We start from the raw sequence: 25093 nt of genomic DNA, 5'->3' as shown, positions 1-25093 counted from the left end.
ACATGCGCTCGACCCCTCGGGGTCGAAAGGGGGCGTCGAACCGAAGATCGGATTGACTACGCCTGTGTCTGCAGTGAAGCACGTCACGCTCCCGTCGGCGTCGACTTCCGGCTCCAAAGATGGCGGCTCTTCCGACGGACTCGAAACCCGGAAAACCATCGATCCGAAGTTGAAGAAGCCGCTGCTCGTCAAGGCCTTCGACCCGAAGCCAAAAGTCAGATCGAAAGACCTTACCGCGTCGAAGCACAAGGGCGTTCCTGCAGCGCAACAACAGCTCGACTCGACGCAAGGCCTCAAACGCACTAAACCGTCGAAGTCGGTCGAATCAAAGACACCGCCTCCATCGAAGGCGGTCAGTCCGTCGCCGATGCTTACGGCACCGATAAAGTTCGGACTACCCCCGACAGCACGGCCTAAACCTGTTCAACATACACAGGCTGCCGGATCCGCCAAGTCAACGTTAGTTGCTGCACCCGCTCAGCCTCGGACGGAAGACGTTGTGTTCCAGCCACCATCCCACGACAACCAGTCGAAATTATACATCGACTCCGAGTCAGGTAAACTTACAGTTTACAAACGTAAGATCAGGCTTGACGCACCTATGGAACATTATAGGATACCGCTGAAGAAAAAGAGAGACTCTACCACCTCTCCTGTACTTTTTGAGCCTGTGCAGTCCTATGGTCAGGAATATGCCTACTCTCTCACATATACCACTGAGGATGTGGAAGGAGGGGACGATGAGGACCAGTTCAACTATCCCATTGATGCTGATCAGGATGAGTCCCAGCCGCGGGCTGACACCGTGGACCCTGCTGACCCTCACACCACCCCTGATACTCTTTCATATGCTGTCAAGCCTTCGCCTACTGAAGACACTGCTGCGTTCAACGCACTAATTGAGAGAGCGGCACATAACCATGACGTGGATATGCACGCTGACCCCGTAGAAGAAGACTTTCTTTTTGATACATTCTCCACATCAGAAAGGTCTATCAAAACTTTGCCTATGCTCAAATGTGTGCTCAAACATGCAAGTGACATTTTTAAAGAGCCCACTAAAGCACGGGTGATGAACCCAAGGATTGAGAGGAAGTACCGGCCTGTGCCCGTAGACCCTACCTACATCAAGGGCCAACTTCCACTGGACTCCTTAGTGGTGGCTAATGCTCGTAAAAGAGCGAACTCTCAGACAACGGGTGATGCTCCTCCTCCGGACAAAGGATCCAAGATCTTAGAGGCTTCTGGAAAACGTGTAGCGGCTCAAGCTGCTAATATTTGGAGAATCTCCAATACCCAGGCCCTGTTAGCAAGATATGACAGGGCACACTATGACACGTTAGAGCAGTTACTGCAACATCTGCCAGACGCTTATAAGGAGGGAGCTGAAATGCCTATTCAAGAAGGGAAGTTAATCTCCAACGCGTCCATTAAGTGCGCGTTGGATGCGGCCGACACAGCAGCTAGGGCCATAAACACTAGCGTTATGCTTAGGAGGCATGCCTGGCTCCGCATCTCTGGATTTAAGTCGGAGATCCAGACTACCCTGCTCAAACAACCAGTAAATCCTGACTTCCTGTTTGGGCCAGAGGTGGACACCACTCTTGTGAAAATTAAGAAGGATACTGAAACTGCGAAATCCATGGGAGCTCTGCAGTCTCAGCAGTTCAGGGGCAGTTCCTTTCGTCGCTCCGGTAACAGGGGAGCTTCAAGGGGTCAAGCGTCGCAACAAGCTCAATACACCAAGGGAGGCACACAAACCACCTATAACAAGAACAATAGGGGTGGATACCGTGGGAACAGCAGCAAGGGCAGAGGACGTGGAAATAATAATACCAGATCCTCAGCCACTAACAAACAGTGACGCCTTGTCACTGCCCCCCGACCATATAACACCGGTCGGGGGGAGACTCCAGCAGTCCCTGCCAGTCTGGGAAAGCATTACCACAGACAGGTGGGTGAGACAACTTATACAACACGGTTATTGTCTAGAACTGACCTCCACTCCACCCAACATACCCCCAAGGCACCGTCCTATGTCCGCCGAGCACATGCACTTATTACAGCAAGAAGTCATCTCCATGCTGCAAAAAGGCGCCATAGAAATCGTGCCTTTGGAACAACAGGGTACAGGGGTGTACTCACTGTACTTCTTGATCCCAAAAAAGGACGGGTCTCTCCGGACCATTCTAGACCTCAGACCTCTGAACCAATACATCCTCTCAGAACACTTTCACATGCTCACGCTGCAGCAAGTTCTGCCGTTGCTCACTCAAGGAGATTTTCTAGCAACATTAGATCTGAAGGATGCCTATTTCCACATTCCCATTCACCCCAGTCACAGGAAATATCTCAGGTTCACCATCAACAACCAGCATTACCAGTTCAAGTTCCTGCCTTTCGGGGTCACTACTGCCCCCAGGGTGTTTACGAAGTGCTTAGCAACAGTAGCCGTGCATCTTCGAAGACAACAAGTCCATGTCTATCCGTATCTAGACGACTGGCTGGTACAGGCAAAGTCAGCCCAGCAGTGCGCCGACCACATGTCCCGCACAATTCACCTCCTACACAGTCTGGGTTTTTCGCTGAATTACCAAAAATCCCATCTTCACCCCGCACACGTACAGCAGTACCTGGGCGCAGAAATCAACACACTCGCTGCTACAGCACAACCAAACGCAGCGAGAATCAACAGCATGCAAGTGTTGATTCAAAAATTCAGGCCACAACACTCACTCCCAGCGCAGGTGTTCATGCAACTCATAGGCATGATGGCCTCCTGCATCTTCATAGTCCCCCACGCGAGGCTACACATGCGTCCGCTTCAGGAATGCTTGGCGCGACAGTGGAACCAGGCTCATGGGCAGCTAAAAGACCTAGTTTTGGTGACCGGTCGTGCATACAACTCTCTGCATTGGTGGAACACACACAACCTTTGCAGGGGACGACCGTTCCAAGAGCCTGTGCCACAGATAGTGCTGACAACGGACGCATCTCTCCAGGGCTGGGGAGCGCATGCCCTCCACTATACAGGGCAGGGACTATGGACACCGCAGGCGCGGAAGATGCACATCAACCTACTAGAGCTGATGGCAATCTTCATGGCAATGAAGGTGTTCAAGTTGCATCTCTGCAACAAAGTCGTGCTGATCTGGACGGACAACATGACTGCGATGTATTACATCCAAAAACAGGGAGGGACACACTCTCCACAGCTGTCCCATCTAGCCCAGAGCATGTGGAAGTGGGCCATTCAAAGGAACATGTTCCTCATGGCGGAACATCTCCCAGGCAAGGACAACTAGATGGCGGACCCGCTCAGCAGACAAAGCCATCAGATGCATGAGTGGGAGATACACCCCTCAGTGCTCCGCCCATATCTCCAGCGGTGGGGTCATCCGGAGATAGACCTCTTCGCCACACACGAAAACGCAAAATGCCGCACCTTCGCCGCCAGGTTCCCATACCCGCAGTCTCAGGGCAATGCGATATGGATGAACTGGTCGAACAAATTTGCGTACGCCTTTCCTCCAGCGCCACTCATACCGCTAGTGGCACGCAAACTGAGGCAACACTCCATGACGCTCATCCTGGTTGCTCCAACATGGGCAAGGCAGGCATGGTACACCACATTTCTAGAACTTTCCGTGGTTCCCCACCAGCGCCTAAGACTCACGCCCAGTCTCCTCACTCAGAGCCATGGAGACATTCAGCACCCAGATCCGCAACAGTTGAGCCTAGCAATATGGCTCCTGAGGTCATAGAGTTTGGCTACCTGGACCTGCCTCCTGACTGTATGGACATCATTAAAGAGGCTAGGGGACCTACAACCAGGGCCTATTACGCGGCAAAGTGGAAGCGTTTTGTTATCTATTGCTCCAATAATAACATAAATCCACTTGATGCTTCCACGCAAAACATCATATGTTCCTTGCTGCACCTCTACAGGTGTAATCTAGTGTATAGTTCCATCAGGGTACATGGAGAAGTGTGGCTCACTGGTTAGAGGAGGCAGACCCTGATGCAGAGGTCAGACCCGGGACCAGGGTTCAATTCCCGACGCGGCAGGGTCTGGAGCACAAATGTCCATGGACTCGATAATTCTCGCCTCGGTGCCTACTTGAATCATGGGTTCACACTCTGCAACTATGGGCAATAGCTTGCTTAATCTCCACTACGGCCCCACTGCGATGGGATGCCTGGTCTTCACCTTGGGGATGCCCAGTAGGGGTTATCTCGCAGGGAAAGCCAGGACGGGTTCCCAAAGCAAGCGCTAAGAGACCTGTCGGTGATTTGGCGCTATATAAATTGAAATTAACATAACATAACATTTAGCTGCTATGGCAGCTTATCTGCAAAATAGACAGCACCTGTCCCTTTTCAGAGTTCCAGCCATTAAGGCTTTTATGGAGGGCCTGAAACGGGTCAATACTCCACGACACCCGCCTTCCCCGGTCTGGAACCTCAACATAGTCCTCACCAGGCTCATGGGCCCACCATTTGAGCCTCTTCACTCTTGTGAGATACAGTTTCTCACATGGAAAGTGGCTTTTCTGGTTGCCATTACGTCGCTACGAGGTGTTAGCGAGCTACAAGCCCTCACTATTCAGGAGCCTTTCATTCAAATTCATGCTAATAGGGTTGTGCTCCGCACCAACACCAAGTTTATGCCAAAGGTAGTGTCACAGTTCCACATAAACCAAACTATCGAACTACCTGTATTCTTCCCCAATCCTGATTCGGTGGCAGACAGAGCACTGCACACACTTGATGTTAAGAGGGCTCTCTTCTATTACATAGACAGGACTAAAGACTTCAGGAAAACTAAACAACTGTTCGTTTCCTTCTCTCCACAGCACAAAGGCAACCCCATCTCTAAATCAGGTATAGCCCGATGGATTGTTAAGTGCATCCAGATCTGTTATCAAAAGGCTAAACGCACGTTAACAGTTCTCCCAAGAGCGCATTCCACACGCAAATTAGGGGCATCCATGGCTTTCCTAGGTAACATTCCTCTAGAGGACATATGTAGAGCAGCCACATGGACCACCATACACACATTCACCAAACACTACTGTGTGGATGTACACTCAAAACAGTAGGCTGCTGTAGGTCAGGCTGTTCTCAGAACTCTCTTTCAGACTGCTGCAGCTGGCACGGGCAACCGCCAATAAGGAGGGTACTACTATTTATTCTATGCATATGTTTATGTTTATGCAATTTTTATAGCGCGCAATTACCCGGGGGTGTCTCGGCGCTCAGAATACCGAACCATAGCTACGGCAAGCATTTATGATGAGAAGAACCATGTTTTTAGTTTTTTTCTAAAGCTGATGAGGTTGGGGGCAGTTTTGATGTGGAGGGGTAATGTGTTCCAAAGTTTGGCTGTGGAGATTGTAAAACACCTGTCGCCCCAGTTGGCCCTTTTTGTTCGCGGGACTTTGAGCAAATGAGCAGAGGAGGAGCGAAGTGTTCTTGAATGTTCGAGCGGACAGAGAGCCATTCTAAGGAACTGTGGGCCCACGTTGTTGACTGCTTTGTAGGCAATGCACAGTGCCTTGAAATTTGTCCGGCTCCTGACTGGGAGCCAGTGCAGTTGCCGGATATATGGGGAAATGGATGTGAACTTGGGGACGCCCAGTAGAATTCTAGCCGAGGTGTTCTGGACTAGCTGCAGTCTGTTGATGACTTTTTCCTGGGCGTTCAAAAGAAGGGCATTACAATAATCTATTTTGGAAAAGACCAAAGTGCTAATTAGAGTTTTGCCGGCTGACGAGGGGAGGTATGGCAGCAGTTTTTTGATCCTTTTCAGGATAAAAAAAGATGAGGAGACCACGGAGTTGACGTGATGATGAAAAGTCATTTTCTCATCAAATACGACTCCAAGGTTACGAACCTTAGTGACTGGCTGAGGTGGAGCTCCCATCTCGGGTGGCCACCATTGAGGGGACCAAATAGGTTCCAGTTTCCCGAATGTCATCACCTCTGTTTTGTTTGAGTTTAATTTGAGACAGTTTGATGACATCCAGGAACTGATAGCCCGCATTCCCTCTTGGAAGTTTGCCGCAACTGATGTACCATTGCTGTGTACAGATAACACCAGTTGTGTATCGTCAGCGTAAGTTGTAAGGGCAATTCCGTAGGATTTTATTACCCTCGCTAAGTCCGAAACATAAATGTTAAACAATGTCAGGCATAGCGAGGAGCCCTGTGGGACGCCGCAGGGAAGGGTGAAGGTGTGGGAGGTGAAATGGCCCATTTTTACTGTTTGAGGACGGTCAGCTAGGAAAGATGCGAGAAGTTCTTTTGCTTTGTTTTTAATTCCTATGGCTGAGACACGGTCGATCAAGATGACATGATCGACCGTGTCGAAGGCTGCAGAGAGGTCTAATAATATTAATACAGCTGCTCCTCCTTTGTCCAATGTCATCCTTATTTCATCTGCTGCTTTTAATAACGCAGTCTCTGTTCCATGACCCTGTCTAAACCCAAATTGGGTATCTTCCAGTAGATTGTTTTTGTCTATAAATTTCGATAGTTGTATGTTCATTGTTTTCTCGAAAATTTTAGCTGGGAAAGGAAGACATGCAATGGGTCGATAACTGGCAGGAAGGAGGGGATCGAGTGTAGTTTTTTTTAGGAGTGGCTTAATGATAGCCTCCTTCCAGACTGAAGGGTATGTGCCCGTTGTGAACATAGCGTTACAGATGGTCGTCAGAGCGGGGGAAATAGCTTCAGAGATAAGATTGAGAATGGCAGGAGGGCAAGGGTCTAAAGGTGATCCTGATTTAGTGCCCGAGACAAGTCGATGGACTTGTTCCTCCGTGACAACTTCGAAGACCGAGAAACTAGGTGTGTTGCTGTGTGGTGATAGATTCGTCGTGGTAGTAGGGGGGGCGTGAGTGAAGGCTGAGAAAATAGCAGTGACTTTGTCTTTGAAAAAATTGGCAAGAGAGTCGCAGAGGGATTGTGTTCCGTCAAAGCGTGGGGCAGGGGGGTTGGAAAGGTGAGTGACCACCTGAAACAATTCTTTTGATGAATTTTTTGCCTGGTTGATTTGGGGAGTGTAGTAGGATGTCTTTTCTGCGGTAATAAGATCTTTATATTTGGAGAGGGCGCTTTTGTACACAATTTTGTCCGTAGGATTATAATAGCGGCGCCAATGTCTTTCCAAATTTCTGCAGTGTTGTCTCTACAGTCGAAGGGATTCAGTGAACCAAGGGGCCGAGGGGAGTTTTCTGCTACGATGGGAGATTTTGAGGGGAGCTAGGTTGTGGCAAGCCATAATTAGGCTGTTAAGATAATTAGTGGAAGCTAGTGAGGGATCCTGTTCGGTTGTAATAATGCTGTCAAGCAGGAAAGCAGCAAGGTGGGGAGGATTGATATTTTTCCAGTCTCTGAAAGTGATAAGAGAAGAGGATGAGGAGGAGAATGGAAGGGAATTCAGTTTTATGGAAAAAAAAACTGCTGAGTGATCAGTCCAAATAAGAGGGATCACCTTAGGAGCCAAAATGTGTGGGTTGCTGGTAAATAACCCATATAGGGTGTGTCCAGCTTTATGGGTGGGCTGATTGACAATTTGCTGTAAGCCGGCCGCTGCTAGATCGTTAATTAGCGCCGCGGTATCAGGGTCACATATGGCTTCAAGGTGGAAATTGAAGTCTCCCAGTATGGTAAAGTGTGGCGCTCCGGCTGAGACCTCGATTAGGTTATTAAGATTGTTGAGAAATTTCGATCTGGACCCTGGGAGGCGGTAGAGTAAAATGCCTATAAATGATTGGTTACCAGAGAGGCTGATGGTAAAGGAGAAGCCTCACACTCACTATATTTAGAGTCTGTAATTTTGACTTTGAGATGGTTCTTATAAATGATGGCTATTCCCCCACCCTTTCTTTTAGTTCTATCTAGCCTGCATACGCAATAATTTTCTGGGGTAGCTGCTTTGAAATCTGGACCTGAGGAGTCATCACCCCAGGTTTCGGTAACGAATAGAAGGTCTAGGTTGTGTGACTCAATGAAATCAGAGATTTCAGTTTTGTGCTTAGGGACAGGGCGCACATTAATAAGTGCTGCTAAAACCTGGGGGGTGGGGCTAATGGAGAGGGTAGGAGTAGTGCAAGTAGGACATTTGTGAGGACCTATGATAGGATTGGTGTATAGCAGATGTGGTAAAGGATGTGGCAAGTCTGCTGAGGTGTTCAGTTTTCGGAGTTGTTCGGAAGTGTATTTGAGTGCGCTCGATTTATGAGAGGTGTGAGGCACATCAAAGTCAGGGGGGGTGGCCCTTGGCCCGGCCTCGGCGCGGACGAGCGCAGACGAGCTTGCCATAAGCACGCCTTCGGCGCGCAGTCGTCGCGCCCGCTGCGCTCGTCCGCTGCGCTTCCGGTGACCAAGCATGTTTTATGGAGGAAAAAAGGGGAAGTGGAGAGGGGGCGTGGCCAGCACGAGTGGGCGTGTCCGCTGGGCCAGGGGTGGCGGCAAGAGTTAAGCAACACTCACCCGCGGCAGCGTGTAATCGGCTGGGCGGGGTGTCAGTGGCTGCAGTGGCAAGTGGCCGTGGGGTAAGTGAGTCTAAAAACACAGAATTAATCACACCAAAGTTTTAAAAAAATCGCTGTAATGGCTCCCGGCTTTTCGCCTCAGGAGGGGTTCAGTAAACGCGACGCTTTCAGTCAGCGCGCGTTTAAATACCAAGGAGAGGGGGCGTGGCCAGCACGAGTGGGCGTGTCCGCTGGGCCTGGGATGGCGGCAAGAGTTAACCAACACTCACCCGCGGCAGCGTGTAATCGGCTGCGCGGGGTGTCAGTGGCTGCAGTGGCAAGTGGCCGTGGGGTAAGTGAGTCTAAAAACACAGAATTAATCACACCAAAGTTTAAAAAAATCGCTGTAATGGCTCCCGGCTTTTCGCCTCAGGAGGGGTTCAGTTATAAAATCAGCAGCCCACATGCCTCGAGCGGAATATGCTACTTACCAGTATGCATCTGTTCTTGGCATGTAGGGCTGCTGATATTTATATCGCCCGCCCTCCTCCCCGGTGCCTGTCGCAGCTGTAGCACTCACACTTATTCTAACGCATGGTCATCACTTACTATATCACACTCCATCTCTGCCACAATGGCGAAAAACAATCTGAGCATGGAGGGGATGCCCATGCGCACTGTAGTCCAGGGGAGGAGCCACCTATCTCGTGATACTTCGAAGACTCTTCCAGGACAACAATGTGCAATCATCCGGACCCAACACTAGCCGGCGATCCATGCATACATATAAATATCAGCAGCCCTACATGCCAAGAACAGATGCATACTGGCAAGTAGCATATTCCTAATAACATACCTTAAGACTGCTAAGTTTAGTCACTGATTAGCTCCATAGTGCTCCTCATGTTACTATCCTTGATATTTTTAGATCGAAATTGTGGCCGATAGTAAAAACATTTCAACCTTTGTCACAGTCGTGGGAAGAGACCTCATGAGTTTTCTTAAATTCCCTCCAGCTAATCAAATTTGCCAAGTGAAACCTGCAGCACTTTGGAGTTTGCAGATATTTACACACTTGTTTCTTCCGTATGTAATATTCAGTAAAGGTATCTTAGTCCCAAGTGCATGCATCGTTATCTTTCAAGAATATTTTGAAGCAATAGCGAAATATTCAATTTCTTACTGCTGTTCTGCTTTTTTTAGCTAGAGATAATTCCTTTTGTGTAATCTTACTTATTTCGTCCATCCACTGCTTAAATTAAGGTGGATTTTCATTTGTCACGATCAAACTTGCTATACCAGCTAAAGAGTGTTGCATTGTGGTAGGAAAAACGATAATAAAATATTAACTGTTATTGCTAGTTATAGTATAACTTACTTGTTTGAAACGGGACCACACAGCAGGGGTCAAGCAGGAGTCCACAGGTAAGATGCCTTATGAGCGACGTACACAATACAACAATACAGCACTTCTAGAGCAATCCAACATCAACCATACAAACAATATAAGCGAATTGCCATCAGCCATGAGTTTCCCAGAGATATCCTACATGAAAGAATATGATTCTCATAATATCTTTGTAGGAAGCTGGCTCTCTAAATATCTAAAACGAGGCACACTATGCAGAGTGTTCAGGCAACCCTTATTGTTTACAGAGGCACAAGGAACAAACCCAAATGCTGTTTTTTGTGGTATTGTGGGTGAGAAGTTTAGGCTAATCAGAGGCTAGTACTAAGCATTTGTTGTAATCCAATTTAGAAAAAGAACACACATTTTTTACATAAGTTTCTACACCAAGAACTTCGGGATCAAGTAAGTACTTTTCGAGATATTGATTTTTTACAGGTAAGTAAAATGCACCTTTACGCTGCAATGCATTGGCATAGTGAAAAAGGCATATACTGCATACGGTTACTTTCAATAGGTTTCCTGGGCTCCCCTTCAGGACTTAAGGTAGTAGGGGACCAAGGTCCAAAGAACCACAATCAGTTAGTCTTTACCTGTCTTTGAGCGTAAGGGTGCAGAGGTGCTGGTCAGGTTGGTATCTTTGCATTCTACACCAAAGGAGAGGGGGAGCCACCTAGAAACAGGCTGCAGAGGGGGACTTGGGGATATGTTTGGAGCTCCCAGCAGGGGGCTCGGTTTGTGAGGACTCCCTAGAGCAAAGAAGCACAGTCGGTTTTCATAGACCCAGGCTGGGGCGCTCGGGTGCAGAGTGGTTGAGTTGGCTGGGCTTGTGCGTCACAGGTGCTGGGCCACTCTCAAAGTAGATCTCTGTGGTGCGGATGTCCCTCAGCGGCTGTTCGGTCTTGGAGTTGTTGAAGTCTGCATTGGACTCAAACAGGCTTATTGGTGCTGTGCGGCTCCGTTTGGTCCTGGCGTCTTCTCACTGGGTTGGGAGATGGCTAAGACCTCTCGGAGCGCAACTACCTCTTCCTGGGTGGCTGCTGCGTCAGTGGAAGCGGGGGCGGCAGAACAGTAGACCGGAATTTGCTGTTTGGTGCCTGAAAAATGCAGTGGAGTAGCTCCTCGACTCCAAAGGAAACTTCTGGTGATTTGTGAAGTGGTGTCAGCTACCAGGGTTCTTGGCAGCTGCACAGCGGCAGGACAAGTTGGTTTGTTGTGACATGTGCAGGCAGGGTTTGGTGCTAAAAAGTCCACATCTGGTCCTCAGTTCTCGTATTATTCGCTCTTCTTTGTCTTCTTCTTATGTCTGTCGAATCTGAGTACCTGGTGTCAGAGGGGTCACTCAATTTAAGGGCTTTAAGGGGAGTGTAAGGTAATAATCAATGGGCTACTTACCTTTGGGGTGCTTACACCCCCTATATGACCACTTCCTTTGGGGAGTGGGCATAACCCTAACCCAGTGTATCTAATTTCATGAAACACCAAGATGGTGGAATTCTATTTTTCATGTTCACTTCAAGTAGCCCGCCAAGGTAGGGAGACAAAATATCGAAATTAAAATATCGATATACAATAATATCGATGTTTTAATTTAGAAGGTATCTATGGTACTAATATCGAAATTTTGTTTAGTGTTATGTATTTTATTATGTATTTTATATGTTTGTTAAACATGTTTTTAATGTATGATTAGAAATTAGTAATTTTGTTTACATTTTGCATTTAGTATCAGAGCGGGTTGTGGGTTTATAGGGGAATAGGGTGGGAAGTAATTTAATTATAATTAATTAATTATTATGTTTTTAAATATTTTTGATTAATAATTAATTGTTAATTAATTATTAATTGGTAATTAATTAATTATTAATAATTAGTTAACTAAAGTAATTAGAGTTTATGTAGTAATATTTTTTAATTTTTTTGTTATTGTTAATTAATAATTAATTGGTAATTAATTATTATTAAGTGATTAAATGATAATTACATTTTTATGTGATTTATTTGTGTGTAGTGGGTTGTGTGTTTATAGGGGAATAGGGTGTGAAATAATTAAATTAAATTAATTAAAGACATTGTATTTATTTATTGGTATTTATTATTAATTGATTGTTAATTAATTAATTGGTAATTCGTTTTTAAAATTATTTTATAATATTAATTATGAATAATTTATTAATAAGTTTTGTTTATTCGTGTAAATATCTTGGTAATTAATTATTAATTGGTAATTAATTATTAATTGGTAATTAGTTAATTTATAATTACATCAATTTAATAATATTAATTGTTATTAATTGATTAATTGATATTTGTATGTGTAGTGTGTTGTGTGTTGTGTTAAAGGGGGAGTAGCGTGGGAAGTAATTTTTTGTTATTTAAGTAAATATTAATTATAAATATATTAATTATAAATATTTGGTATTTAGTAATATATTTTTGTAAATAAAATAATATATCTTTTTTTTTGTTAAAAAAAATATCTAATTGATAAGTATGTTAATATAACGCTTACGCTATCCTGCGCTTTTGCTACTATTGCACCCTCTGGAGTGGGAATAGTAATTTTTACCCCTACGCTATCCGACGCCCTTCCTACTGTTGCACCCTCTGGAGTGGTAATAGTAATTTTTCCCCCTACGCTATCCAACTCTTTCCCTACTGTTGCACCCTTTGGAGTGGGAATAATAATTTTTACCCTTACGCTATCCAACACTTTCCCTACTGTTGCACCCTCTGGAGTGGGAATAGTATTTTTTACCCCTATGCTATCCAACGCTTTCCCTACTGTTGCACCCTTTGGAGTGGGAATAGTAATTTTTACCCCTACATTATCCAACGCTTTCCCTACTGTTGCACCCTCTGGAGTGGGAATAGTAATTTTTAGCCCTACACTATCCAACGCTTTCCCTACTGTTGTACCGTTTGGAGTGGGAATAGTATTTTTTTCCCCCACGCTATCCAACGCTTTCCCTACTGTTGCACCCTATGGAGTGGGAATAGTAATTTTTACCCCTACGCTATCCAGCACTTTCCATAATGTTGCACTCTCTGAAGTCGGAATAATGATTTTTACCCCTACGCTATCCAACGCTTTCCCTACTGTTGCACCCTTTGGAGTGGGAATAGTAATTTTTTCCCCTACGCTATCCAACGCTTTCCCTACTTTTAAAGGTATATGTATTAGTTAATATTTTTTAAATATGTTTTAATGTTTATATCTATAATTTGTTAAATTATATGTATTTTTAAATTATTTTTACATTATTATTAATACATTTTAAAAAACTATATTTTTTACTTCGATATTTTTGTACTACGATATTTTTTTACGATATTTTTGTACTTACATTTATGTAGATCGAACTTTGATATTTTTGATGTCGATTTTTTGCTTTGATATTTTTGTATGTCTATATTCTGTCTGTCGATATTATGTCATAGATCCGCCCACCAAAGGGGTGTAAATAGCCTGAAAGTGAACATGCCTCTTGACTTGTTAATGCTGCTGCCTGTCTGGGCCTTGGGCAGGGGGTGCCTTATGAGGGAAGCCGGGTTCACATATCAAAGGTGGCAGGAACATTTGAAGCCTCCTGTCTTGATATGCTGATTACTAGCCCTCCTACTTGGAGGAGGTGGCAACACCTCCGGCCAAAGCAGGCATTGTTTCTGAGCATGAGCTGTCACCTGCAGGAATTAAGAAACCTGTATTTGGTGGCAGGATGGTCTACAACAATCAGCCTAGAGGCTGGTAGGTTTTCATGGGGCACCTCTAAGATGCCCTCTGGGTGCATGTTTCAATAAGTCCACTACTGGCATCAGTATGGATTTGCTAAGAAAAGGTGTTTGATACCAAACACCATACGTTTCAGTGAAGCCATTATGTAGCTGGGGAACTTGTTACAACATTTTCCAGTACATGTACTCAAGATGGCTCCCCGGTTCACTTGTACTATCCAGCAATTGGACTAGATGACTATGAGGCATATCTGCTCATGCATATATGCACTCACATGTAATATAATTTCTATGCTGTTGCCCTGCATTAAGGACGCACTCCGCACAAGATGATTTTCAAAACCTTTATTCAAAACGAAATTGACATTGCAGTCCGATTGTTTCCACTTCAGCCTGACGCGTTTCAGAGATTTTAACTCCTTATTCATAGGCAACGTGAATCCATAGCAACGCTCTCTCCCAGCGTTCCCTGCATCCTTTCATTTAAATAGGCCTCCAGTAGTAGGCAAATTGAGACTACTCATGCTAGGATAACTGTCTTAGATCTTAAGTCTTTGAAGAATTGTTTGGACAATTGAACAGAAATATTCTAAAAGAGGTAGAGCAATTTGGGCAAAACAATCATCTCCATCAGTGCAAGCCTGTCCACCAGCTACAGAGGGAGGCTATTCCATATTGTATCAAGATTGGCAATTTTGCAAATTACCACTCTGTAATTTTCAGACCTAATCGTCTTAATATCATGGCTGTTCCGTGGACGTGCTACAATTTGAGGGAGACGTGAACGTGCTTGTGGCCATGCTTCGTCCGCTGCCTTGCCTTTGTGCCGCCAAACCGGGCGGCCAAACTGCTCTTTGGACTCTGAGAACCCAGATTGGGGAGTGGGCCAGAACCAGAAAAGAGGTGATTGTGGGCTCCGCAGGCCTGAAGCTCCGAGGTTCAGGCTCCGAAGCTTAGGCTTGGCCAGCCAAAGTCTGCTTGGTGAGGCTATGGAAGCAAGTTTGAGAGGCCCAGGAGGGAGATTGGTGGGCGGCAAGCAGCTCTCACTGCAGTGCCGGGCCAGGTGGCTTGGCTATCTGCTGATTGTTTTTTGCCTTTTTGCCTCTACTCCTGCCCTCCAGCAGGTTCGGTGGGAGCTCGCGGGGGTTGCAGGCTGCCCAGAGTTTGGGTGCCACTGCAAGCCTCCCCGGTCACCCCTTGTGAGGAGGCCAAGAGAGGCAAAAGGAAAAAAATAGCAAAAGAGATGAACCAGTTCAGCATATCGGTCCAGCACACCTCACCATAGTGCAAAAGGCACCTGCAGGCCTCTGTGGTGTTTGGAGGTGGCTGCATTAGGTTGGTGAGGCTTGTGCCCCAGAAAAAGCAGTTTCTTCAAGAAAGGCATCAATAAGGTGCCCCGGCAGAACATAGTGAGGCTCCAGAGCACCAGCAATCGAATTGGGCATTGCCACTCCCCGCTACATACAGTTCTGATTCTGGATATTCTTACTGTATCCTAAGCTTCATATCAAGATTACTTGACTAGCTCCAGTTCCTTGGTTCGGTAAATGCTGCAACAGCGCAACACTGCTGCTACACCAACAACAGATACTGCCACAGCCCAATGAGGTACGAGACTTTGCTGTCTACTGCTCTGCACTGGATATTATTATCACTTCTTGGGTAGCACAGCTCACTAAGACTTAATCACTCCCAATTAGCCTCACATATCCTTGCGGATAACACACATAATTATACCATTCTTTTCGGGGGACTTTCGGTCAAATGAATGGCAAGGCAGACGTACATCAGTGTAGACCGGTGTGCTGAGTGACAATCTGAAGTAAAGAGGCTTACTGACGTCGCTCACCAGCAACCAATAGTCCAACAATAACCATCTTGACAAGAGACTAAGGAAATAAAGGGCACTCAATGCACATAACCGGGAGGCCAGGGGATCGTACCCAGGTAGTGGACTGTAGGGACGATGGTTAGAGATGCTACGTTGGGTCAACCTGGCAACATGGAGATGGCTCATTAGGTTGGGGCGTGGTTTGTGAGGCCGGTGTCTACTCCCCCCCCTTCAAAGCATTGCAGTCTTTATCAACTCAGTGGGTGGCATTGACCCAAGAGAAGCACCCCAGCGGGGGTAAAAGTATCAGCACGCAAACAAAAATCTTGGTAACTCTGTGTAAAATGAGATCAGAAAAAGTCAGAAACATCCAAACTGTAAGAGAAAGCCTAGAAATCTAAAGCCAGTCAACGCAACTATATTAAGTAAAGCCCTGGGCAGTCTCCTGATATCATCAATGCAGAACTTCTTTGGAAAAGCAGATTTATATTACAACTTCACCTTCCTTAAAGACACAGCAGCAGCAATCTACTCAACATCAGAAACTCTCAAAGGCCTTCCAACTCCACTAACCCCACAAAAGACTGAACTAATAACGAAAGAAGGCCATGGTGCAATACTTCAGCATCAATGGATGTAATGGCGACTTTGCCCAAAAACGACAATTATACCAATGTGCCAGTTTCCAGCTCAGGTCCACGCATTAAATCATACTCACTCAACTCCTAGACTCAGCCCAATCCTGGATAATAATCAGATCACTAATTGCGTTTCTCTGGGTCCTATAGAGGACCCAGATAGCTCCTGGTTGTGATCGATCTCAATATCAAATAATATAGATCTTCTACAAGCTATGGAAGAAAACTGATTAACTTGGCTGACATTTCAAAAGAGCAAGAACAACCAACCATTAACACAACAACCATAATTCAATAAGCCACACAAGAAGAACCCTTAAAATTACAAAAGCTCTCATCAAAGATTCCAATAATACTTCAACAGACACATGCTGAAGAAACAGGAGCCAACACTCTGCTCTGCAACTAAATGAATGTAAGAAGGCGAGCAAGAACCACACAGAAAATGGAAAAGAATTGATGTATGGGAATCTAGGCTCAAAAGAGGTAAGCACCTCAGGCAGTTGTGTTTCATTGTTTAAAAAAAATATTTTTATTGAATTTTTTAATTGATATTGACCATCCAGCAATGGCACAGTATTATCACATAATCAGTACACTTCCAGATGGCCACCACAATGTCAACACTGGTAAACACTAGTACCCCCCCTTCCACCGACAGCACTCAAGGTCAAATAGCAGTTGAGGAGGAAGAGACAGGTAGTTTGTGAAAGACAAACACAGGTACAGATAACATGACGGTCATCCCTTAGTCTCCACTCTGTCCTACCCTTCCTCCTACCACAGGCCCTCTAGGGAGTAGTAGGAGGTCCATTTACCACACATTTTATGGAATTTACTGGGGCAGCCCCTGCTGAGGTACGTCACCCTCTCAGTAATCATGTACATGTCCATTGCAGTTCTCCAGTCCTGGGCCATAGGGCTCTCAGCCGATCCCCACTGCTGGGTAATATCCCTTTTTAGCTTCCACCAATGCCAAGTTATAGAATAACAGCAGGACTCGCTGCAGATTGACATCACACAGGATTCCCAGGATAATAAACGTAGTGTCCATAGGGAGGGGAGCACCAATTTCCTCAGACAATTCCCTTGTGATAATTTCCCAGTACAGTTGAATTATGGGGCAGCTCCAGACAGTGTGCAGGAAGGTGCCTTCCATAGCAGCACAACATAAGGAGGAGGAATCAGGCGCTCTCCCCATAGCGTAAAGACGCTTTCTATCATAATAAGCTCTATGCAGGATTTTAAATCGGATCAGTCGGAGCCGTGCCTTTATTGCTACTTCGCGGGGATGCATCAAGGCGGCTTCCCAGTCAATATCTTCTAGTTCTCCTACATCCCTTTCCCACTTTTCCCTTAGGCCTTTCAATTTATCAGGTTTGTTATTATGGAGGGCTATGTACAGGGAGGCGATTACTCCCTTCCCCAGGGCCTCTGGGAGAAGCCGCCCCTCAAGTGGTGCATATTCTGGGTTTTGCTCCCCAGGAAGCCCCTCGGCCGACCATTAATGTTTGAGCTGTGATATTTTAAGAATTGAGTTATGTATGCTGTATTCGCGCTTCAGTGAGTCAAATGTCATAAGGTCGCCCCCTTCCAGTAGGTGTCCTATCTTTGTAATTCCTATCAATTCCCACAACCTAAAGCCCTCTGGTTTACCAATCTCGGTCTGCAATGTCCCCTCCCATAGTGGTGTTTTCCTGCTGGGCTTTCGTGGCTCTCGACCAGCTTTCTACTGCCACTCCAGTCGACAGCAAGTGGCTTTAAGTTCATCGTACCCTACAGAGGTAGTGAAGACAGTAACCAGTCATAATATTGAATTCAAAATATCTAGTGGACAAAATATTGAGTTTTGAATATCGAATGGACAGGATATCGACTTGCAAAAATATAGTGGTTAAGAATATCGACATGCAGGTAAGAAATATCGTTTTTTATAATATCGAAGTTAGTAATATTGTTTGTAAAGATGCCGTGTTAATAATATCGATTTTTGTTGTTGTTGTGTTTTTTATGTTAGTATATGTGTTAAAAGTATGTATTATTTTTGTAATGTATGTTTGATTTTTGTTAAAGTAATGACTTTTATGTTAATTAATTTTTGCGTAATTTAATTCTGAAGCTGAATGTGGGTTTATAGAGGAATAGGGTGGGAAGTAATTTAATTATAATATATTTTTGAAGAATTATTTAGAATTAATTAATTATATTGTAATTTCTTTTTGCGTAATTTAATTCTGTACTGGGTTGTGGGTTTATAGAGGATTCGGGTGGGAAGTAATTTAATTGAAATTAACAAATTAAGTATTTTATTAATTAATAATTTAGTATTTAATCATTTATATTGTTAATTAAGTTAATTAATGTATTATTAATTAATTATAAATTGATTAATAACAATCAATAATAAATTGGTAATTATGGTAAAACATGTTTTATTAATTAGTGATTAATTAGATATCAATTATTCATAATTGATTTGTAAATATGTTAATTGTGTAAATTTTTTAGGAGCGGTTGATAGGGGAGTAGGGTGGGAAGTAATCATTTTAATGTAATTTTTATATAATATTTATTAAAAGTAATTTTATAGTGTTAATTGTGTGAATTCATTTACATTTGTTTTTTTTGGTTTTTGTTGTTGTTTTTTTTAAACAGTGCAAACAGCAAAAAAAACTAACGGTACCAAAAACCTCAGTGCCCCCCCACCCCCTCATAGTTCAAACGATAAATATATTAGCCGCTTAAAAAGGTGAAAAGTTCAAAAATAATTCATATACACCATAAGCACAATCATCATTTTTAGGCCACCGCTTATTCCTCAATTTGAAACATGTGAATAAAGCTCAGTCCTAAGGTAAGAAAATACAAAAAGTGCAAGTGATTCAATTGTAAGACCATGGTCATAAAGCACAGAATGTTCAGAATGTAGTAGTTAAAGTGGCCTGTGCTCGCTGTGTAAAAATGTGCAAAATAAGCCAAACAACCCAACCATCCAAAGTTATCATTAGAATAAAAAGACCGTAGCCAATTGCGGCCTGGTAGCAGACAATACAGATCAAAGTAAGAAAACCATAATTCATCATTCTTCAATACCCCAAAACTTCAATTTTAAGAGGAAGAAAAGCTAAAACTATCCTCATCTCAAAGTTCATGTCCATATTGTAATATCCTAATCTCAAAAAACAGATATGTACAGAATAAGTTGAGTAAAAATGACCAGTCAAAATGACCGGTTGAAATTAATATTGACCACACAGAAAAAAGGGGATGTTGACAGATTACGGCCTAGCAACAAGAATTCCAATGGCTAAAAAGAGCATTACTCTTGATTACAAACAGTATGTCATTAATCATTAGTTCAGATAAGCGGGAATTGAGCTTTAGCTCAGTAAGACCTCAAACCTACGTGCTACGAAAGGTTTGAATAAATCTCAAGGTAGTATTCATAGATATTTCCTTGTTAAAAAAAAAAGTTCCTTAATCGCTAATCTGAGTGAGCCAACTAGATAGGGGTTCCCATATTATTAAACCCTTTTTTTTGGCCCGTTTGCCTTTGTTGGAGTAGATGGCTTTCTCAAAATTACAAGTGGCAATAAGACGGGCTAGCCATTGAGAAAATGAGGGAGGGTTTGGGTCTATCCATGCTGACATGATACATAACCTATATATTGTCATAGCGACAAATATCAAAGCCCCGTCATTCTTTCTATCTACAGTCTCCTGAATGCCCAGCAGGATTGTTGCGGGTGATAGCGGAATATCTTGTTTTAGAACCTTTTTTTAAAAAATCCTGAATTTGGTTGAACGGAGGCCCCAGTTGTACGCAAGAGGCGAACATATGTATGGAGTCTGCTCCGGATTCCGCACATCTGGGGCATAGCGTTCCCCGGCCTGTCCCCCACTTTGCGATTCTGCTTGGTGTGAGATAAAGGAAGAACCCAGTTTTAAAAAACTGTGCCTGAAGCTTGGCTGAAAGGAGATCACTCTGAGCAGCTTGTAATGCAAGGCTAACAACAATGTCAGTAGTGTCTCATTTTTGCTGCCATTTACAAGAGACTCTAGCAAGATCGTCAGGCATAAGGTTAGTCAGGGTTAAATAAATATGTCCGATGCGAGGCATGGGGAATACGCATAGTTTGTTAATTAGGTCATTTGGAGCAAACCCCGAGGGCCCACTGGTCTTACGAGTCAAAAAATCCTTAATTGCTAGTTATTTAAAAGCCTCGTTATGGCTCAAGTTGTATTGGGTTTTAAGGGCATCGAAGTTCAAGATACCTTCGGTTGAGAAGAAGGCCCCTAGTTGAAGAATGCCCGAGTCAAACCAATTTTGAAAATAAGATCTCCGGAAAATAACGGGCAGATTAAAGTTGTGATTGATGGTGGTATAACAATTCAGCCTGCCTATGCCTAAAAGTTTCCAAACAGAGGTAAAAAACCTAAATGTACCTATCAAAGACTTAAATCTGACCTTTTTATAGTATCCATATTTCATCTGATGCCACAAGCACCCCCAAGCATCGGGCCCAAGCAATGATTCAAACGGAGACGGAAGTAGCGTTGTTGTGGTCAACTGTTGTTCTTGTAGCAGTATAGAGCAGTTTTGAAAAACTGTAGCCCAATATTATAATCTTATGTTAGGGAGTGCCCAGCCCCCTCTGTCTCGAGAAAGGGATAAGAATCTGAACGCTCTTCTGGGTTGGGAGTATGCCCAGATAAATTGGGAATAGAGACGTTAAAATTTCTGCAATAGTACGTTTGAGTACTCCGTGGGAGTAGCCTTAAAAAAATAAAGCAGCTTTGGAAAGAATATAATTTTTAACACTTTGCAACATCCTACAATAGTGAGATGCAAGTTGTTCAATCTATTCAATGCTCTTTTTGTTTCTGCGGTCAAGGTGATAATCTGAGTTTTGTCTCTGTTTTGGGCATAACAAGATATCTTTCCAAATTCTTGAGCTTCTGATTCCATGGCTATTATGGCTTTTTCCGGATCAGAAGTCACCAGGGCCAAGTCATCGGCATAAGCCATCATTTTTTTGTTTCTAGGCCGAATCTATTGATAGCCCTGATATCTGGATTCTTTTGGAGCCTTTGTCTTAGGGGATCTATATATATGGCAAAAAGCAACGGGGAGCACGGACAACCCTGCCGCGTCCCTCGTGAGATAATAATCTGCTATGTGGATTGACCATTTAGAGACAAACTGGTTGTAGAGCTACTGTAAAGGACTTTTATTGTTTGAATAGCTTTGGGCCCAAAGTGCATCTTTCCCATGCCCCTCCACAAAAAACTGCCAGGAGACACGATCGAATGCTTTTTCAGCATCAAGCAGTATTAATGCAAGCGGGTCCCCTGTAGTTTGAGCAGCATCAAACAAAGTAATGGTTCGACGAATGTGATTGATAGTGCCGCTCTCTGGGATGAACCCATGTTGCCATTTGGAGACCAGGTGTTCGATAATAGAGGATAATCTGGTCGATAAAATCTTAGCATAAATTTTAGAATCCCCATTAATAAGAGTGATTGGGCGATAAGAGCCCATTTGTAAGGGTGATTTATCTTTTTTAGGGAAAATACAAATTTTCACAATTGCCCAAGACGCAGGTGGAAAAGCACCATTAAAGATTTACTCGATTAGAGTAAAAAAAAAATCTTTTAATTGTGGAAAAACATCTTATAAAATTCCACAGGAATACAATCAGGCCCGGCCGCTTACCCATCAGGCAACTGAACTAAAGCCATGGTAAGGTAACTTCTTCCGGAGAAAGGGGCTCTTCCAATAAGTCATGATCCTCGGGACTAAGTTGTGTTAAAGAGACCGCGTCTAGGTAGTTATACATCTTTTTCCAAATCGGTTCTTGCGGTCCAACTACTTCTTCAGAATATCATTTCTGGCAGAATTTATGAAAGGCTAATCGAATTTTGTTAGTGTCACTCGTAATTTTCCCTGAGTACGTCTGTATTGTCTGTATTTCATTAAGGGTTACTTGTTGCCTTGTACTAACGGCTAACTGGTGGCCGATAAGCTTGCTACATTAATAAATGTTTTCTCTTGAGGCAGCTCATTGAGCCGCGGCTTTCTCTGCCATTACCGTACCAATTTTAGCCCTTATGCACGAAGCAGCTAATTGTGCAGATTCTATCTCAGCACGACTGCTTCAGTTAGCTTCTTTTCAGCTTTGCGAGCTCTCCCTGGAGCTCCAAGATTTGTTTTTTTTCCTGCTTATTTTTCCTTACAGAGAATTGTAGGGTTTCCCCAATGATACAAGCTTTCAGTGTGTCCCCGACAACCATTACGGGAGTAGACCCAATATTTTCAGCCAGAAATTTCTCGATCCATCTTCTCATGTAAGTCTGGTACCCATTATCATAAAGAAGCACTCGCTCAAACTCCAAGACGAGACTTCTTTGCGAGAGGCTAACCCTGCTATGTTTAAAATAAGTAGGTTGTGATCCGATAAAAAGCGAAGAGGAATATCATTATTACATTTGCCTATCTGAGAAGATGAAACAAAGAAGTAATCCAGCCTTGCTAAAGAAAAATGGTGGGCAGAGTAGTAAGTGAAGCCTGGCTGTCTCGGTTTCAGATAGGCCCAAACATCAATAGCCTATGTGTATCCGTTAAATTCCTAATAGCTTGAAATACCTTAGGATTTCGACCTGTGTATCTCCACTGATTACTCCCCCCCAGTCACTGGGTAGATTGATATTGAAATCCTCATTTAGGATCACAGGAAAGGGCCAGTGAGCTAATTCGCTATTAAGCCAGTTAATTACCTTAGCAGCATCCACAGTGCACCCATAAATAGAGCATAAGGTGAATAAATAGCCTGAAGATATCCGGCATTCAGCCAAAACCCATCTTCCACGGGGATCGGCCTTGGTTCGAATGGGCTGTGATGAAGATCTGCTCTGTGCTAAAACCCCAACCCCCTCACTCATGCCTCTTGGGATGTCCCCCAACTAATTTATATCCAAGTGTATTTCAAAGGTGTAACTGTGAGCCCTCAATGTGCGTTTCCTGGAGGCAGACTATGTCAACCCCCAGTAGACACAGCCCCTGGGTCACCTTCTGTCTCTTCCGGGCATCATTTAAGCCACAAATATTAACACGGATACATATGAAGTTAGTTGCCATGGTCACAAAGAAATTGTACACATAAATGAAAAACAGCAGAACTGACTGGTTCCTCAACGTATCTGATTTTCTCATGGAGAGCTGCATTGATCAACCACATCTCATAACTAACTTTGGCATTGTCTACATTAAGACATTCATCTAGAAATATACTTTCTTGTTTCTTTTTCAAATTTCCATTCATTATTTGCTTTTTTCCTTTTTTTTTCCTAGCCCCAGTGCCCAAGTAAAACAAAGAAATATAAGTGGCTAAGTGAATATCAATGTCCCCCTCCCGTCTCGATGTCCCAACCCTCCGCACAGCCCCTGCCACTCACCTCTCCCCTATCTTAGAGCAATCAAGAATAACCTGAGTGATGACTGTTCATGGCCCCGCCATATTTATACAAATCAAGATTACAAAAACAGATGTTTTGGCCCAAAGGACCAGCAGACAGCCCAAAGAAGTTAAAAAACCTGAGATCTAAACTACGACAATGCAATTAAAAAGCCAGTGCCTTCCACACCCAAAATAGGGGTTGTCTTGAAATGAGCCATTTCTAACAAGACCTTTGGCAAGACCCTAGGATGTGCACCCTACTTATGATACTTTGAATCTGCTTTTATTATCATTTCCTAGATTTTATCTCGGCAAGATACTCTTGGGCTTTGATTTCAGAGGTGAAAGTGCGAGTTGTCCCGTTTACAATTATTTTCTATCAAGCCTGGTTCGTTAAAAAAACTTGAGCTCCCAGCAGTTGAAAGGGTACAAAAAGCTGACGAAGACGCCACATCCGCTCCACCGTGGAGTGGAAAAAATCGGGCTTCGCAAAAAAAGACATCCCTTTAAAGCACTTACGAGAGTTAGGTCGGGCCTGATCATAGACTAACTGTCTTAATAGAAAGTTTCCAAAAAACACGAGGAAAGCCCTGGGTTTTTCTTGACTGTTATTACTACCCTCGTATCGTTTTTTCAAGTTAAGAGGGAAGCGATGAGCACGCTGTACTTTATGGTCCCAGTTCCATTCAGTATGATCTGGAAAAGCCCCCTGGAGTAGCTTCATTATATAGTGCCGCAGGTCGTCACCTTCTACCCATTTGGGAATCCCTAGGAAGTGGAGACTGTTCCAGCGCTGGCGGTTCTCCTGATCTTTAAACTTCCACATCACATCAGTCAAAATGGGTACTTTGAGATTAACCAAGCTCTTTTAAGGCGGCGAGCTCTGTTTCCAGGCTTTCCGTGTGGGTTTTGACCAGAGTGACACGATCCCCTATGTCAGAGCAAACTTTATTCAGCCCCTGTAGCTTCTTGGCAGCCCCTTAGCAAGCCGACTATCAGATCTAACCTCCTCCTGAAATTGTTTGATTGAGGCTAGTATAGCCATCAGCAAGGGTTCTTCGGTGGTACCACCAGTGGGGCATGCAGGAGCTCCTGATTGGTCAGGGTTTATAACGGGTTCTTCACCGAAGGACAGAGCAACATGGGAGTCAGAATCATCCCATTTATTCTGGCTGCGCCATTTCGCATTACTACGCCCGTCCTTCAGGCGCTTCACGGTCCCGGTTACTTTAGGAAGGGTTTTGCCATTAATCCGAAAGTGCCTCATTAGCTGAGCTGGAAGAGCATTCTTCCTGAGCTGAATCAGAGCCTTTTGAGACAGAGAAAAAGTGTTCCCCAATAGAATCAGGAGAATGGGGCGGTAATGTTGCCGTAATGCTATTGAAATCTAAGACAGGAGTTATCAGACCGATAGCCTCACCCTCTGAGTTTTCAAGGGCACAATCTCCTGTTGTCATAGGAGTGGTGGACATTGAGTCATGTTTATTATTCCCTGTGAGGGCTTGAAAGGGAGCTTCGTAGTTCCGGGAGTCGGTAGCAAAAAC

The 25093-nt window shown here is 44.1% G+C and overlaps 2 protein-coding genes across 2 annotated transcripts in view; both read left to right on the top strand.

Annotated features, from left to right (window-relative positions):
* The window catches only part of LRRN4 (leucine rich repeat neuronal 4), a 232106-nt gene that overhangs the window by 80173 nt on the left and 126840 nt on the right, over positions 1–25093 (top strand). The window lies entirely within an intron of this gene.
* On the top strand, positions 368–23460 carry LOC144761429 (uncharacterized). Its single transcript, XM_078646807.1, has 2 exons — positions 368–1793; positions 23444–23460. The coding sequence occupies exons 1-2, from the start codon at positions 368–370 to the stop codon at positions 23458–23460; spliced, it is 1443 nt and encodes a 480-aa protein (XP_078502933.1).

The sequence above is a fragment of the Lissotriton helveticus genome, chromosome 6, assembly GCF_964261635.1.
Source record: "Lissotriton helveticus chromosome 6, aLisHel1.1, whole genome shotgun sequence".
Lineage (NCBI taxonomy): Eukaryota > Metazoa > Chordata > Amphibia > Caudata > Salamandridae > Lissotriton > Lissotriton helveticus.
The sequence above is the reverse complement of the archived record's forward strand: the minus strand, read 5'-3'. Positions and strand labels throughout refer to the sequence as shown.

Coding starts and splice junctions, on each gene's coding strand:
- LOC144761429 (XM_078646807.1), top strand. CDS start 368: ATGCTTACGGCACCGATAAAGTTCGGACTACCCCCGACAGCACGGCCT.